The sequence below is a fragment of the Zootoca vivipara genome, chromosome 6 (assembly GCF_965207765.1).
Source record: "Zootoca vivipara chromosome 6, rZooViv2.hap1.1, whole genome shotgun sequence".
In the NCBI taxonomy this organism is placed as follows: domain Eukaryota; kingdom Metazoa; phylum Chordata; class Lepidosauria; order Squamata; family Lacertidae; genus Zootoca; species Zootoca vivipara.
In genome coordinates, this window is record NC_142589.1 from 84,397,162 (window position 1) to 84,409,761 (window position 12,600).

The 12,600-nt window shown below is 47.2% G+C and overlaps 1 protein-coding gene across 3 annotated transcripts in view; it reads left to right on the top strand.

Moving 5' to 3' along the window:
- The first annotated feature begins 4,136 nt into the window (after positions 1-4,136).
- The window catches only part of SHD (Src homology 2 domain containing transforming protein D), a 38,319-nt gene continuing 29,855 nt past the window's right edge, over positions 4,137-12,600 (top strand). For 2 of the 3 annotated variants that reach the window (XM_060275429.2, XM_088672880.1), the window contains exons 1-2: positions 4,306-4,564; positions 6,195-6,688. In XM_060275429.2, coding sequence (XP_060131412.2) covers positions 6,350-6,688 — 339 coding nt within the window. In that variant the 5' untranslated portion in view covers positions 4,306-4,564; positions 6,195-6,349. Of the gene's footprint in view, positions 4,565-6,189; positions 6,689-12,600 lie in introns of all 3 variants that reach the window. The other variant, XM_060275430.2, reaches the window with a different exon arrangement.

Genomic DNA, 12,600 nt, shown 5'->3' on the forward strand with positions numbered 1-12,600 from the left:
CATCCAGTCTAGCATCCGCCTCTCTCAGTGCCACTGAAATGTCCTACTGTGAAACCCTCCCAGCTGTGGAGGCAAGAGCACAGCCATGGTGGCCAGGAGCCTTCCATAGCCCTCTCCTCCATGGTGGAAGAAGAACGAAGCAGCCAGGGGGGGGGCTGTGTCTCCCAAGGCAAAAGGCCATAAGTTACCTTGAAATTATTATCTTCTGATGATCTCTCTTTCACACACACTCTCTCACACACACAGCCAGTGAAGGTATGTGGATCCTTGGTGCAGACTTTTTAATTCCATTCATCTCCCCCCCCCCCACAATTCTTGCCTGAAACAAACAATCTTACACACCTCTCTCCATCTCCATTTGCCTGCAGGTGTCCCTCTTTTTATTTCGCCATATCTCTGCTTTTTTTGGACAATGAACCATCTCTCTCTCTCTCTCTCTCTCTCTCTCTCTCTCTCTCTCTCTCTCTCTCTCTCTCTCTCTCTCTCTCATATCTCTATCCAATCCATTTCTCGTTCTTCTATATCTATCTATCTATCTATCTATCTATCTATCTATCTATCATCTATCTATCTATCTACATAGCTGCCAAGTTTTCCCTTTTCTCGCGAGGAAGCCTATTCAGCATAATGGAAAATCCCTTTAAAAAAGGGATAACTTGGCAGCTATGTCTATTTTCTGTTCTACCTGTCTTTCTACTTATCTATCTGTCCATCTCTCTCTCTCATTTGTCTATCCATCTACCTATCTCTAATTCCTAGCAAGGTTGTAAAAACTACAAGGCAGAGATCTCTGGAGCAAAATGCCCCCTGTCTAACCAGAGGCAGGCAGGCAAGGTAGGCAGGGTGTGTGTGTGTGTGTGTGTGTGGTGGGTCCCCTCCGAAAGATGAGACTGGAAGATCTCTCAGCTCTGACTTCCCCCTCTCCCCTCTGTCAGTGCGGACACACACACACACCCCTCCCTTTCCCATCTGATGGTCAATATCAACCCCTTCCCCAGCTGCCCCAAGGGAGTGGGGGGAGTGAAATCGAAACTACAAAATGCCCATTAAGTACTGTATGGTTAAAGGCAAGGCGGGGAGGGGAAGAGGAGAGCACGTTCTCCAGGGGTTTAGTGTTAAGGGGAAAGTTGGGGGGGGGGGTTGTTGAATGGACCTCACAGTCCGATCAATACCAGCTCCCCCTCCCCCTCCTCTTTCCCAATCAATTTTGCCAACCATCCTTAAGAGGAAAAGGCGGGTGACATTCAAGAGCCAGACATGGTTGGGTCAAATTACTGGGAAATATGATGTTTCTCCTTCTTTGTTATTTAAAGAGATACTGGGGGCGGGTTGTAAAAACGGATTGAGGCATCATAGCTATGTGTGTGACACATATTCTCTCTCCCCATCTCTTCTATGATGAAGTTTTCTTTCTTTCTTTCTTTCTTTCTTTCTTTCTTTCTTTCTTTCTTTCTTTCTTTCTTTCTTTCTTTCTTTCTTTCTTTCTTTTGGAAATTTCATATACAAACCCAGATTCATTCAATCAAAAACAGAGGAGGACCTTCTCTGTCAAGAACAACTTGTTCGAATATTTTAGAGTCCCTTTTTTGGGGGTGTTGTGTGTACCAAAAGAATTAAAAGAATTTTTTTAAATTTTACTTATTTTAAACAGAACCACATAAACCCAGTTACTTAATGAAGGAGGGTGCTGTCTTCCTTACCCTTCAAAAATCTGTTGTGCTGGGGCTTAATTTCCAATGGTTCCCCCCCCTTCCATCATTTTCACCAGTTTCAAACCCATCCCCCACCCCCAATTTGGAAATGGCTATTCCATTAATAACTGGTGCTTTTTGGTGGAAGAGAGGCAGATCTCTTTCTCCCCCCCCCTTGCAAAATTAATTGTAGGGCAGAGAAGTGGCTGAAACATTTTCCCCTTCAGTCCCCCCCCCCCAGTCTCCTCAGCTTGTCGAATAAAAAGGGGGGAAGTTTTATTCTGGTGAAACTGACTAGGGTAAAATGCCAAAATGTTAATTGCGCCTATTCTGCCCCTTCTTAATAGGGTCCTGCAGGTATATGGAAAGCTCTCTCTGACCTCTCTCACCATCGCAGACAGAAACACACAGCAAACACTTCCACACACACATTTCTCTCTCACACACACTCTTTCACACAGGGAAAAACGCAAATATTCTTTTTTCCTTTTGCCTCCTTCTCTCTCTCTCTCTCTCTTTCTCTCTCTCTCTCTCTCTTTTACACACACACACACACACAGAGGCCTCAATCCCTCTCTCTAAAAAGGGGTGTCAGTGAAATAGGGAGGCACGTTTTACGCACAAGTTTTCATTGCCCCACTCACACGTTTTACCCTTTGTTCTCCTTGCGAGTTTGACCCCCCCCACCGACTTTTCTATTTTTTTTGCAAGCCATGTTGAGGCTAGGAGCCGGAAGACAGAAATACAGCCGTCCGTTCCCCCCCCCCCCAAGCAAATGTTCATTACGTTGGTTGTTTTTTTTTTTTAAAGCTAATTTCCACCCACCCACCCTCGAAATAAAAAAATAACTGCAAAGGAACCGGGAGGGGGGGGTGGCGGCTGGATGATGGCTTTCTCCCCCCCCCCGCTAAACCCACCGAAGATGAAGGACTCTTTAACCTTCACTCTCCCCCCCCCCGCGCAACCCACGCTTCAATGAAAATATGCAGGGGGGGGGTTAAGGAAAAATAAAACTCCTTTGAGTTAAGCGCTGCTATGTCGCGTCGTGCAAAAGATGCTCTCCTTAGCTGCAGAGAGAGCAATCGCCCTCCTCAGTTTCCCCCTTTCGTTCCCCTTCTCCTCCCTCACCCTTTCCAAATCGTTTTTTCACACACACAAAATACCAGCAACCTGTTAACCCCCCCTTTTGAAGCGTGCGATTTCCCAAGAAAGAAAGAAAAACGGGAGGACGGGGGGGGGGAGATCCTTCCTTTTCTTCTTTCCCCTTCATTCCTTTTTCTCTGCTGCTTTGAGATATGAGCTGCTGCTGTTTACATCTGGGAGGTTTGGCTCGGCTTGTGTGCGTCCGATTAATAACAATAATAATATATTCACACACACACACAAGCACATATTTACATATAGCGCGGGAAATATCTCTGAATCATCCCCAGATCTTTTATTTTTTTAGCGATATTTTCCGATATAAACCCCAAACAGCAAGACCAAAAAAGTGAAAAAGAAGTTTGTGTGTGTGTGTGTTTTCATTATCATCATCATTATATTTAGACCAGGGGTCAGCAAACGTTTTCAGCAGGGGGCTGGTCCACTGTCCCTCAGACCATGTGGGGGCCCGGAATACCTGTATATTATTTGGGGGGGGGGGAATGAACGAATTCCTATGCCCCACAAATAACCCAGAGATGCATTTTAAATAAAAGGACACATTCTACTCATGTAAAAACATGCTGAGTGATTCCCGGACCATCCGCGGGCCGGATTTAGAAGGCGATTGGGCCGCATCCGGCCCCCGGGCCTTAGTTTGCCTACCCACGACACACACCACACACAGAGAGACAGACACACAGCAGGAAGGTTTACTAAGAAAAAAGTAAATGCAGTGTGTGTGCTTGTTGTTATTTTAGGGCTGGTTGAGGGCGATGGAGAGCCTCTCTGCGTAATCCCCAGCCGAGAAACACACACACACATCACACATCTGGATAATGCCCAGTGGAGAAAGGCTCCCCCCGCCCTTTTTATTTTTAAAAAAAGGCATATCGAAATATTGAAACACAGCTGAGCAGCCATCCCAGCCCAGCTCGCTCAGCTGAAAGTTTCTCCCTTCTCCAGACCAGCTTTTGCAGATCTCCCTTGGAAAAAGGGGGTGGAGAGCTGGGAGCCTGCAAAGGGCTTTGGTTGGCTGAGGAGCTTTTTTTAATTTCTTTTTCTTTGCCCCCCCCCTCCTTCCCTCCCCATCTTTTCTTCTTTCCTTTCCTTCCAAAGAAAGATCCCTCCTGCGTTCTCGCTCTCTCTCGCTTTGTGTGTTTTGTTTTGGGGTCTCTTTGCAACAGATCAATGGAAGCGCAGCCACCAGCCACAGAGAGAGTAGCAAAATTATGGGATGGCGTGTGCCTTCGCCTGCCTCTCTGCAGAGCGGTGGGACAATGTTGCTTTTGATTTGCAGGAGGGTCTGCCCGGGTTAGGAGCTGATTGGATCCGCCTTCGTTTTCTCACTCTGTGTTATCTCTCCCCCGGCCAAGATTATTGCTAGCAGTGGACATAAATAAGGAAAGCAAGGTTTTTGTTTGCAGTTTTTTTGGGGTGGGGGGTGGGGGTGGTAATAAAACTAGGAGAGCCGGTACGGACAAAGAAGGGAAAAGAAGACTGTCGTTTTGATCTCCTCCATAAATTTGTTTTTAAAATAATAAGAATAACTCCTCAACTTTGTGTGAATGGACTTGAAGGAGGTGACTGGACCCGGCTGATCCTGGAAGGTTTTTTTTTGGATGAGTTGTTAAATGGTGTGGCGTTTGTTTTTATTTTCGAATTATAAATATGTTTTTACGCCAGAAAATCACCTTTGGCTGAATTTCCCCTCGGATCAAAAGAAACTGGTAAATGTCTTATTTCTCTCTCTTTCCCCCCATTCATTCTGAACAAAGTAAATACTTAAAAATTAAGGCTGCTGCAATCCTACAGATCTTTACTTGGGAGTAACCCCCCCCCCCCAATTGAAATCAGTGGGACTTGATTCTGAGTAGGTCAGAACGACCTTAGTATCCTAGACTCTTAGTATCTCCCAAACCCATTTTAGGGCTTTTTTTAAAATAAGGAATTTTGGTTAAGGCTGCAGTTTACTTGGGAGTAAAAGCCCCGAGTTCAACTAGGCTTACCTCTGAGTAGACGCGTCTAAAATTCTGCCACATAAATAAGGTCCTGCTCAGAGTCTCCCCATTGAAATTAAGGCGTGTGCCTAATTTAGGCCCATTACTTTCAGTGGGTCTACTGAGTAAAATTTTCTTGGCTATAATCCCAAGACACTTTTTTTTGGGGGGGGGAGCTACCTTTTGACCCGAACAAGAATGTCTATGGAGGTGCTCCTCTTATGGGGGGGGGGGAATTCCTCAATCTAGCAGGTCTACTCTGAAGTAAGCTGCCCTCATTTCTAGCCTGGTTCTCTTGCATGCTTGCTCAGGAGTAAGGCTCAGTGAGGTCACTGGAGTTTCTCTTCTGGTGTGTCCATTAAGAACTGTGGTGTTTGGAAGGTTGGTTTGTGTGTGTGTGTTGTGGTTGGTTTGATATATTTTCAGTTAGAATTGAATGCATCTCAATGTCCGTCCCCCCCCTTCAAAGCCCCTTCTCCAAATATAAAACTCATTCTTTGGACATTTCTGAGGAGAGGAAAAAATACTTTGGCTGAGACAGGCAGCATAGAGATGTAATTTTATATTTTGCAAAGCTTGAGAATGTGGGTCTCTGGGGAGGGGTGTGTGTGTGTGTGGGGGGTGCTTAGTGATTAATTTCCCTACTAAATAACCTTTTCTTAAATGTGTCTCCTCTGCCTCCACTTGGGCATTAATACCTAAAAGCCCAGAGGTGAGATCCATCAGAACCATTTTCCTGTGAAAGAAACCTTGACTTGAAACGGATAGTGCATCGAAAAGCTTCTAGTTCAAAGTGATTTGCATGCATCAGGTTCTGTGTATTTATTTGGGGGGGGGTCCTTACCACAACCCTGTAAGGCAGGCAAGTATGGTGGTCCTCATGTTTCCAAGCAGGAGGTTGAGAGTTTGCTTAAGGCAGGCCAGAAAAGGGGTTGTCCGGAGTGATTTATATCCTCACAACAACCCAGTGCGGTAGGTCAAGGCTATATTTAGGAGTGGGGGGAGGTGGTGAGATAATGACCTGCCCAAATCTGCAATATACAGGAAATACATTTGAACACAGTCTCCTGATTTGTAGGTCAGTCTCTTAAGCCACTAACCTCAGTTATGCTCCAGATATCTTATTTCCCCCCAGGACGGGAGTAATTCCTCAGTGAGCTGATGGCATGTGGGTTGAGGTTGCTTTCGATCTCCCCCCTCCCCTCCCCTCCCCGCCCCTCACAACACCATCAGACACGCTCGGATTACAGAGAACACAGGATTACAGAAAGCAAGAATGTCTTTTTTAACGGGGTATATTTCAGATTGTAATAATACCAGGCATGCCGCTCTTTTTCTCTCTCCCATCTCTTAAGAGCAGGTGCGGACAAGGCGGACGACTCCTGATTTGGATTATGAATCACGTTGACCCATGAAGGATTAGCTGGGTGCAGTTTGAGACTCCTTCCTCCTTTCCAAGCTTGTTGTCCTCTGCCAAGAGGGATCAGCAGCTTTGTTGTTGGGTAAGGGGGACAAATGGCCAAGTGGTTTAAGGATTACTTGAGCTTTGGGAGCAGGAGGTCTCCCCCGCAGCCCCCCAAACCAGATTACACCGAAAGCGAGATATTGAAAGCCTACCGAGCTCAGAAGAGCTTGGATTTTGAGGATCCCTACGAAGATGGCAACAACGGGAAACCTGATCTGGATCCGGAAGGGTCCCCAAACAAGGGGGTTGCTGCTGCTGCTGCTGCAGGAATCGGTTTGGAAGGGAAGTACGGCTCTCCCAAGCACAGGCTTATCAAAGTGGAAGCTTCTGACCTGAACAGGAGTAAAGCCCTCTTGACTGCTGAGGAAGGGACGGCCCAGCCAGATCAGGTATGTGAAATACAAGGCCCCCTTTTGCAAGCAACCCCCAAGGTTTGTGCCATTTTGCAGCATGGTTCTTAAATGCAATCTTGCACATCCTAATTTCTGCAAGTCTCTCTCCCTCCCCTCCCCTCCCCCTCCGCAAAATACTAAGTTTCTAGTCCTCATAACTATGGAACTGATTTGGTGAAAGAAATGGTGTGTTTATGGGAATGCCAAAGGGTAGATTGAAATCTACAAAGTTAACTTTTCCAATTCAAAGGGTGGCTTTGAATTGTTCATTCAAACGCAGACAAGTAATCTTACTTGGTTACCAGGCATTTTATGATTGGCACTTGACTGTTTCAAGTATTTAAACATTTTTATACTACCTCCCCTGCAGTTCCCCAAGGTGGTGGTCAATAAACGCCCCCCATAAAAACCTGGGAACTATAGTTTACCCCAAGCTACAATTCCCAGCACCCTTAACCAGTGTAAAAAACCTCAGATATATAAACTAGGCGCCAAATGGCTCTTTAAACCAAGGTAAACTGCTAAACTATAGTTTCCAGCATCCTTGGATTGTCTGTGTGCAAAGCATCAGTAAAAATCTTGTTGTTGTTTAGTCGTTTAGTTGTGTCCGACTCTTCGTGACCCCATGGACCAGAGCATGGCAGGCACTCCTGTCTTGCACTGCCTCCCGCAGTTTGGTCAGACTCATGTTCGTAGCTTCGAGAACACTGTCCAACCATCTCGTCCTCTGTCGTCCCCTTCTCCTTGTGCCCTCCATCTTTCCCAATATCAGAGTCTTTTCCAGGGAGTCTTCTCTCCTCATGAGGTGGCCAAAGTATTGGAGCCTCAGCTTCACGATCTTTCCTTCCAGTGAGCACTCAGGGCTGATTTCCTTCAGAATGGATAGGTTTGATCTTCTCGCAGTCCATGGGACTCTCAACAGTCTCCTCCAGCACCATAATTCAAAAGCATCAATTCTTCGGCGATCAGCCTTCTTGATGGTCCAGCTCAAGACAATAAAATATGCAGTGGTGACCCAGGGCAAATTAATGACGGATCCTTGTATATATGTACGAGTCAACTTATTTTTTAAACAACAAAAAAGTATTTGTGAAAAAGTTATGTCTGTGAAATTGGATCTGCGGCAGGTTATTTAGACGTGCAGGTCAACAATGCAGATGATCCGGTCATCAAGAGCTGAGGCAGCCAATCTTAGGATGAGCAGTTATGCTGGTGACCTGTTTATGATTCTAGTCCTCAAGAAAAGCTTGAACTGAAAAGGTGGTGTAGCACAGCAGCTGCAAATCAGGAGGAGCTGGGTTCAAATCTTGCTTCTGCCAGGTGCTGTGCTGATCTGCGGTTTATAGAAAATACATGTGAACCTTGTATAGACAGAACACTTTCTGCCAGTCTGGAACCTTTTGCATGCAAAGTGTGTGCTCTGCCACTGAGCGATGGCCCTTCCCTTGAACATAAGATCCTAGCCCTCATGGCTTTAAACCCAGGGTTGATTTAAACAGGAACATAGGAAGCTGGTTTATGTCATTGCTTCAGGCATTCTCTGCATGCTCTTGGCCTTCTCAGGAAGCTGCAATTCCTAGCATCCCTTTTAGCTTTGAAGCCATAACAGTTCTGTAGGTTTGCAGCTGATTCAAGGTTGAGGCATACATGAGCGTACCCAGTGCGGGGCGGGGGGCAGCTGCCCCCCCCTAGAAGCAGGGCTGGCGCAGCCGTGGGCGAGAGCAGCACTGCCGGTGGGCAGAGGTGGAGGACAGCCCAGCGGAGCGCGAGTTCGGCGTTCCCGCCCACCGCGCCACGCCCTCCCTCCAGCTCCCCGTCGCAAAGCCAAGCGCAGCGGGGAACCAGAGAGCACGACGGGAAGCTGGAGGGCGTGGCACGGCGGGCGGGAATGCTGAACTCGCGCTCCACTGGACTGGGCTCCACCTTTGCCCACCATCCCTGCCAGCAGCGCCGCTCTCACCCGCGGCTGCGCGCTCCGCCGGGGTCCTGGCCATAGTGCACCGGGGGCAGCCTGGCGGGCCAGAGCGAGTGCCCTGGCTGCGTGCTGTCAGCGGAGCCCCGGCGCCTCCGACTGCGAAAAGCTCCGCGGAGCCTAGGTGAGACCGGAGTCAGTTTCACCTGGGCTCTGTAGCCCCGCCCACGTCCCCACTTTGTGGCCCCTCCCCTCCTGTGCCTTGGCCCCCCCAGTTTTGATCCTGGGTACACCCCTGGAGGCATAAGTGTGTGATTAAAAAAACCTTGCCATTATCTAGAAGTAAAGTAGGCTCAGTTTGAAACAGGTGGGCACTTTCCTTTTTGGTTTTTACTTTTTGGAATTGATAAGATATCTTTGTTGTGCTAATAATTTAGCAGGAGGGGAATATCAAGGAGGGAACATCTTGGGCAGATGACCATCTAAACTCTGCTTTAAAACCTCCAGCAAAGAAAATCCCACTACCTTCTGATGGTGTCTGTCATGGCTTACCAGCAGGAAATTCTTCCTAATGCTGAGTTGGAATCTCTTTTGTTATCATTTGAATCCATGGGTTTCTCCCCCCCCCCCAAAAAAATTGCTTCATCTTCTATGCCCTTGAGGTACTTGAAGATGGCTAGCATGTCACCTCTCAGTTTTTTCTTCCCCACGGCTAAACTTCTATCAAGTCCCCTCTTAATTGACCTCACCTGGAGTACTGTGTCCAGTTCTGGGCACCACAGTTCAAGAAGGATACTGACAAGCTGGAATGTGTCCAGAGGAGGGCAACCAAAATGGTCAAAGGCCTGGAAACGATGCCTTATGAGGAACGGCTTAGGAAGCTGGGTATGTTTAGCCTGGAGAAGAGAAGGTTAAGGGGTGATATGATAGCCATGTTCAAATATATAAAAGGATGTCATATAGAGGAGGGAGAAAGGTTGTTTTCTGCTGCTCCAGAGAAGCGGACACGGAGCAATGGATTCAAACTACAAGAAAGAAGATTCCACCTAAACATTAGAAAGAACTTCCTGACAGTAAGAACTGTTCGGCAGTGGAATTTGCTACCAAGGAGTGTGGTGGAGTCTCCTTCTTTGGAGGTCTTTAAGCAGAGGCTTGATAGGCATATGTCAAGAATGCTTTGATGGTGTTTCCTGCTCGGCAGGGGGTTGGACTGGATGGCCCTTGTGGTCTCTTCCAACTCTACGATTCTATGATTCTATGATTCTCTCATCAATGAATGAATGAATGAATGGGGACTGAATGGCCACAAATGGTCTCTTTCTGTTTCCCCCTTGTCACATGTGGCTTATGAGAGCGTTCCCTCAACAAGGCTATATGCCAGATTTTATCATATCAGTCATTTGGATCCATATGTATTATTTATTTTATTGTTTATTTAACACATTTTTGTCCCGCTCTCCTCCCTCCAAGGAGCTTAAGATGGCGTGAATGGCTCTCTTCCTCATTCTATCCTCATAACAACCCTGTGAGGTAGGCTAGGCTGGGAGACAGGGACTGTGGCACAAAGTCGGTCAGGTGACCAAGTTAGGGGATTTGAACCCAGGTCTCTCTCAGCCTAGCCAGCTCTCTAGCCACTACTCCAAGCTGGCTCTGTGTGAGATCTCCTGACCACATCCAGTAATCCCAGGAGAGCTGTGCGCCTGGCAATGTGCAAGGCAGGGAAAACAGACAATTAAAGCAAAGTTCTGATTTCCCCCTCTCTTTTCTGCCAAGTGAACATTTTCAGATAAGCTGGTGTGGGCTTTTCCTTTCCTTTTTCTTTTTGAACAGCAGTGATTCACAGGAGGTGTTAATTGCCCTGGAGGGATTTCCTTCACCCCTCTTTATATCTCTCCAGATAGGCAGAGGCAGGTGTTTGACAAAGAATTTTGCACCCTAGGAAGAAGATCACAGGCTCCTCTTTGTACCTTTCCACTGTGGACTTTGTGTCCTCATTAGCCTCGCTGTTTGCAGCTAATTAAATCTGACTCAGAGTAGACCCATCTGAAGGGCTGTCACAGGGGAAGATGGAGCAAGCTTATTTTCTTTCGCTCCTGAGGCTGGGACCCGAACTAAGAGATTCAAATGAGAGGAAAGGAGATTCTGAGTGAACATTCTGAAGGACTTCCTGATGGTACGGTAACAGCCGCCTGACAGTGGAACAGACAACCCTAGAAGGTGATGAACGCTCCTTTGTTGGAGGTTTTCAGGCAAAGGTTGGATGGCCATCGGTCATGGATGCTTCAGTTGACATTCCTGTGTTGTCGGGTTTGGACTAGAGGACCCACAGGGAACCTTCCAGTTCTATATGTCTACTAGCTGGTCCTGCACGTGTTGCTGTGTGTTAGTCTGTCAAATGGAGGGTAATAGCCTCCCTTCAGATCCCCCTGAGTCTCAGAGTCCCCCTATTTTACAGGATCTTGTGGCGGAGGCGGGGTTTGTGGGTGTCGGCTAGACTCCATGGGGAGGGAGGAGGAGGTGGAGGAGGAGCTGTGGGAATAACGCCACTTGAGGGCGCTGTTTTAGTTTGTGGAAAAGCAGGTTTTTACCTGCACAGGTATGAGATGTGAGCAATCCGAGGTTGTGCAAACACTCGGGTAGTGGCATGGACCGTTGTGTCCAAATTCCAGGACAATCGGTCAAGCGGTTTCGGAGAAAAGTGGAGCCCACAGTTTCACCTTTTTTTACATTTTTATATATATAGATGATTCCATGAAGAGGAAGCACATTATTATTGTTACAGTGGCCCCTCGACTTACGAACTTAATCCATTCCGAATGCACATTCGTAGGTCAAAAAATTTGCAAGTCGAAAAGCGCATTCCCATAGGGAAAAAAAATTCGAAAAAATTCATAAGTCGAAAAAAAACCCACATTAAAAAACCGCATTTAATAGCACCAACGGCTTCCATTTGGATGTAGAAAAATTTGTAAGCGTGCGACCATTTGTCCCGTTCGTAAGTCGAAAACATCGGATGTCGAGTAATTCGTAAGTCGAGGGACCACTGTATTTTAAAATTTTGTATACGGCCCCTATACCTGCAGGTCTCAGGGTGGTCCACAACGTAAAATCAGAACATAAAAAACACAAAATATATAATGGAAATATGAACAACAAAATCCCCCTTCCACAGCACATTCGAAAGGGCATCGGTTGTCGATTAGCCAAAGGCGAACCTCCTTGGGGAGATCATTCCACAAATGGGGAGCCATTGTGGAAAAGGCCCTGTTCTCTCCAGACCTCCTGTGGAGGAGGCACATGGAAAAGGGCCTCAGAGGATGATGGCAGGGTCCGGGTCAGTTCGTATGGAGAGAGGCGGTCCTTGAGGTTCAAACCAGCACTTCGAATTGGGCCCAGAAACTAATTGCAGTTGGGCCAGGATTGGCGCCCGCTTTGATCACCTCCTCAAACGCTGGCCTTCTTAACTTACAAGGAAACGCTGCAACCCCAGGGGACATTACTGGCCCTGCCCTCCACTTTTAATTAAAATGTCAGTGGAGGCCTTGGGCCCCTTCACTCACGACAGTTCCTTCATTGGTGATAATGGATATAAATGGCATTGAACCCATTATTCTTAGCAAAGGCAGGCAAGCATATCTTGAGCTGGGGTGGGGAGAGCGGCTGCTAGACCTTCAGGACTGACCTGGAGTCTCCAGTTTTGCCTGGCTCCCTCCAGATAGTGTTGGTGGTTTGAATCTCCACATGGGTGAGATTATCATTATCATCACCATCAAGAAGGATGTATGTGCAGTTTGCAAGCTTCAGCCCAGTAGGAACTGGCTGCAAATTATTGCATGTTGTTTAGTTGAGTCGTCTCTGACTCTTCGTGACCCCATGGACCAGAGCACGCCAGGCACTCCTGTCTTCCACTGCCTCCCGCAGTTTGGTCAGACTCATGTTGGTGGCTTTGAGAACACTGTCCAACCATCTCCTCCTCTCCCGTCCCCTTCTCCTTGTG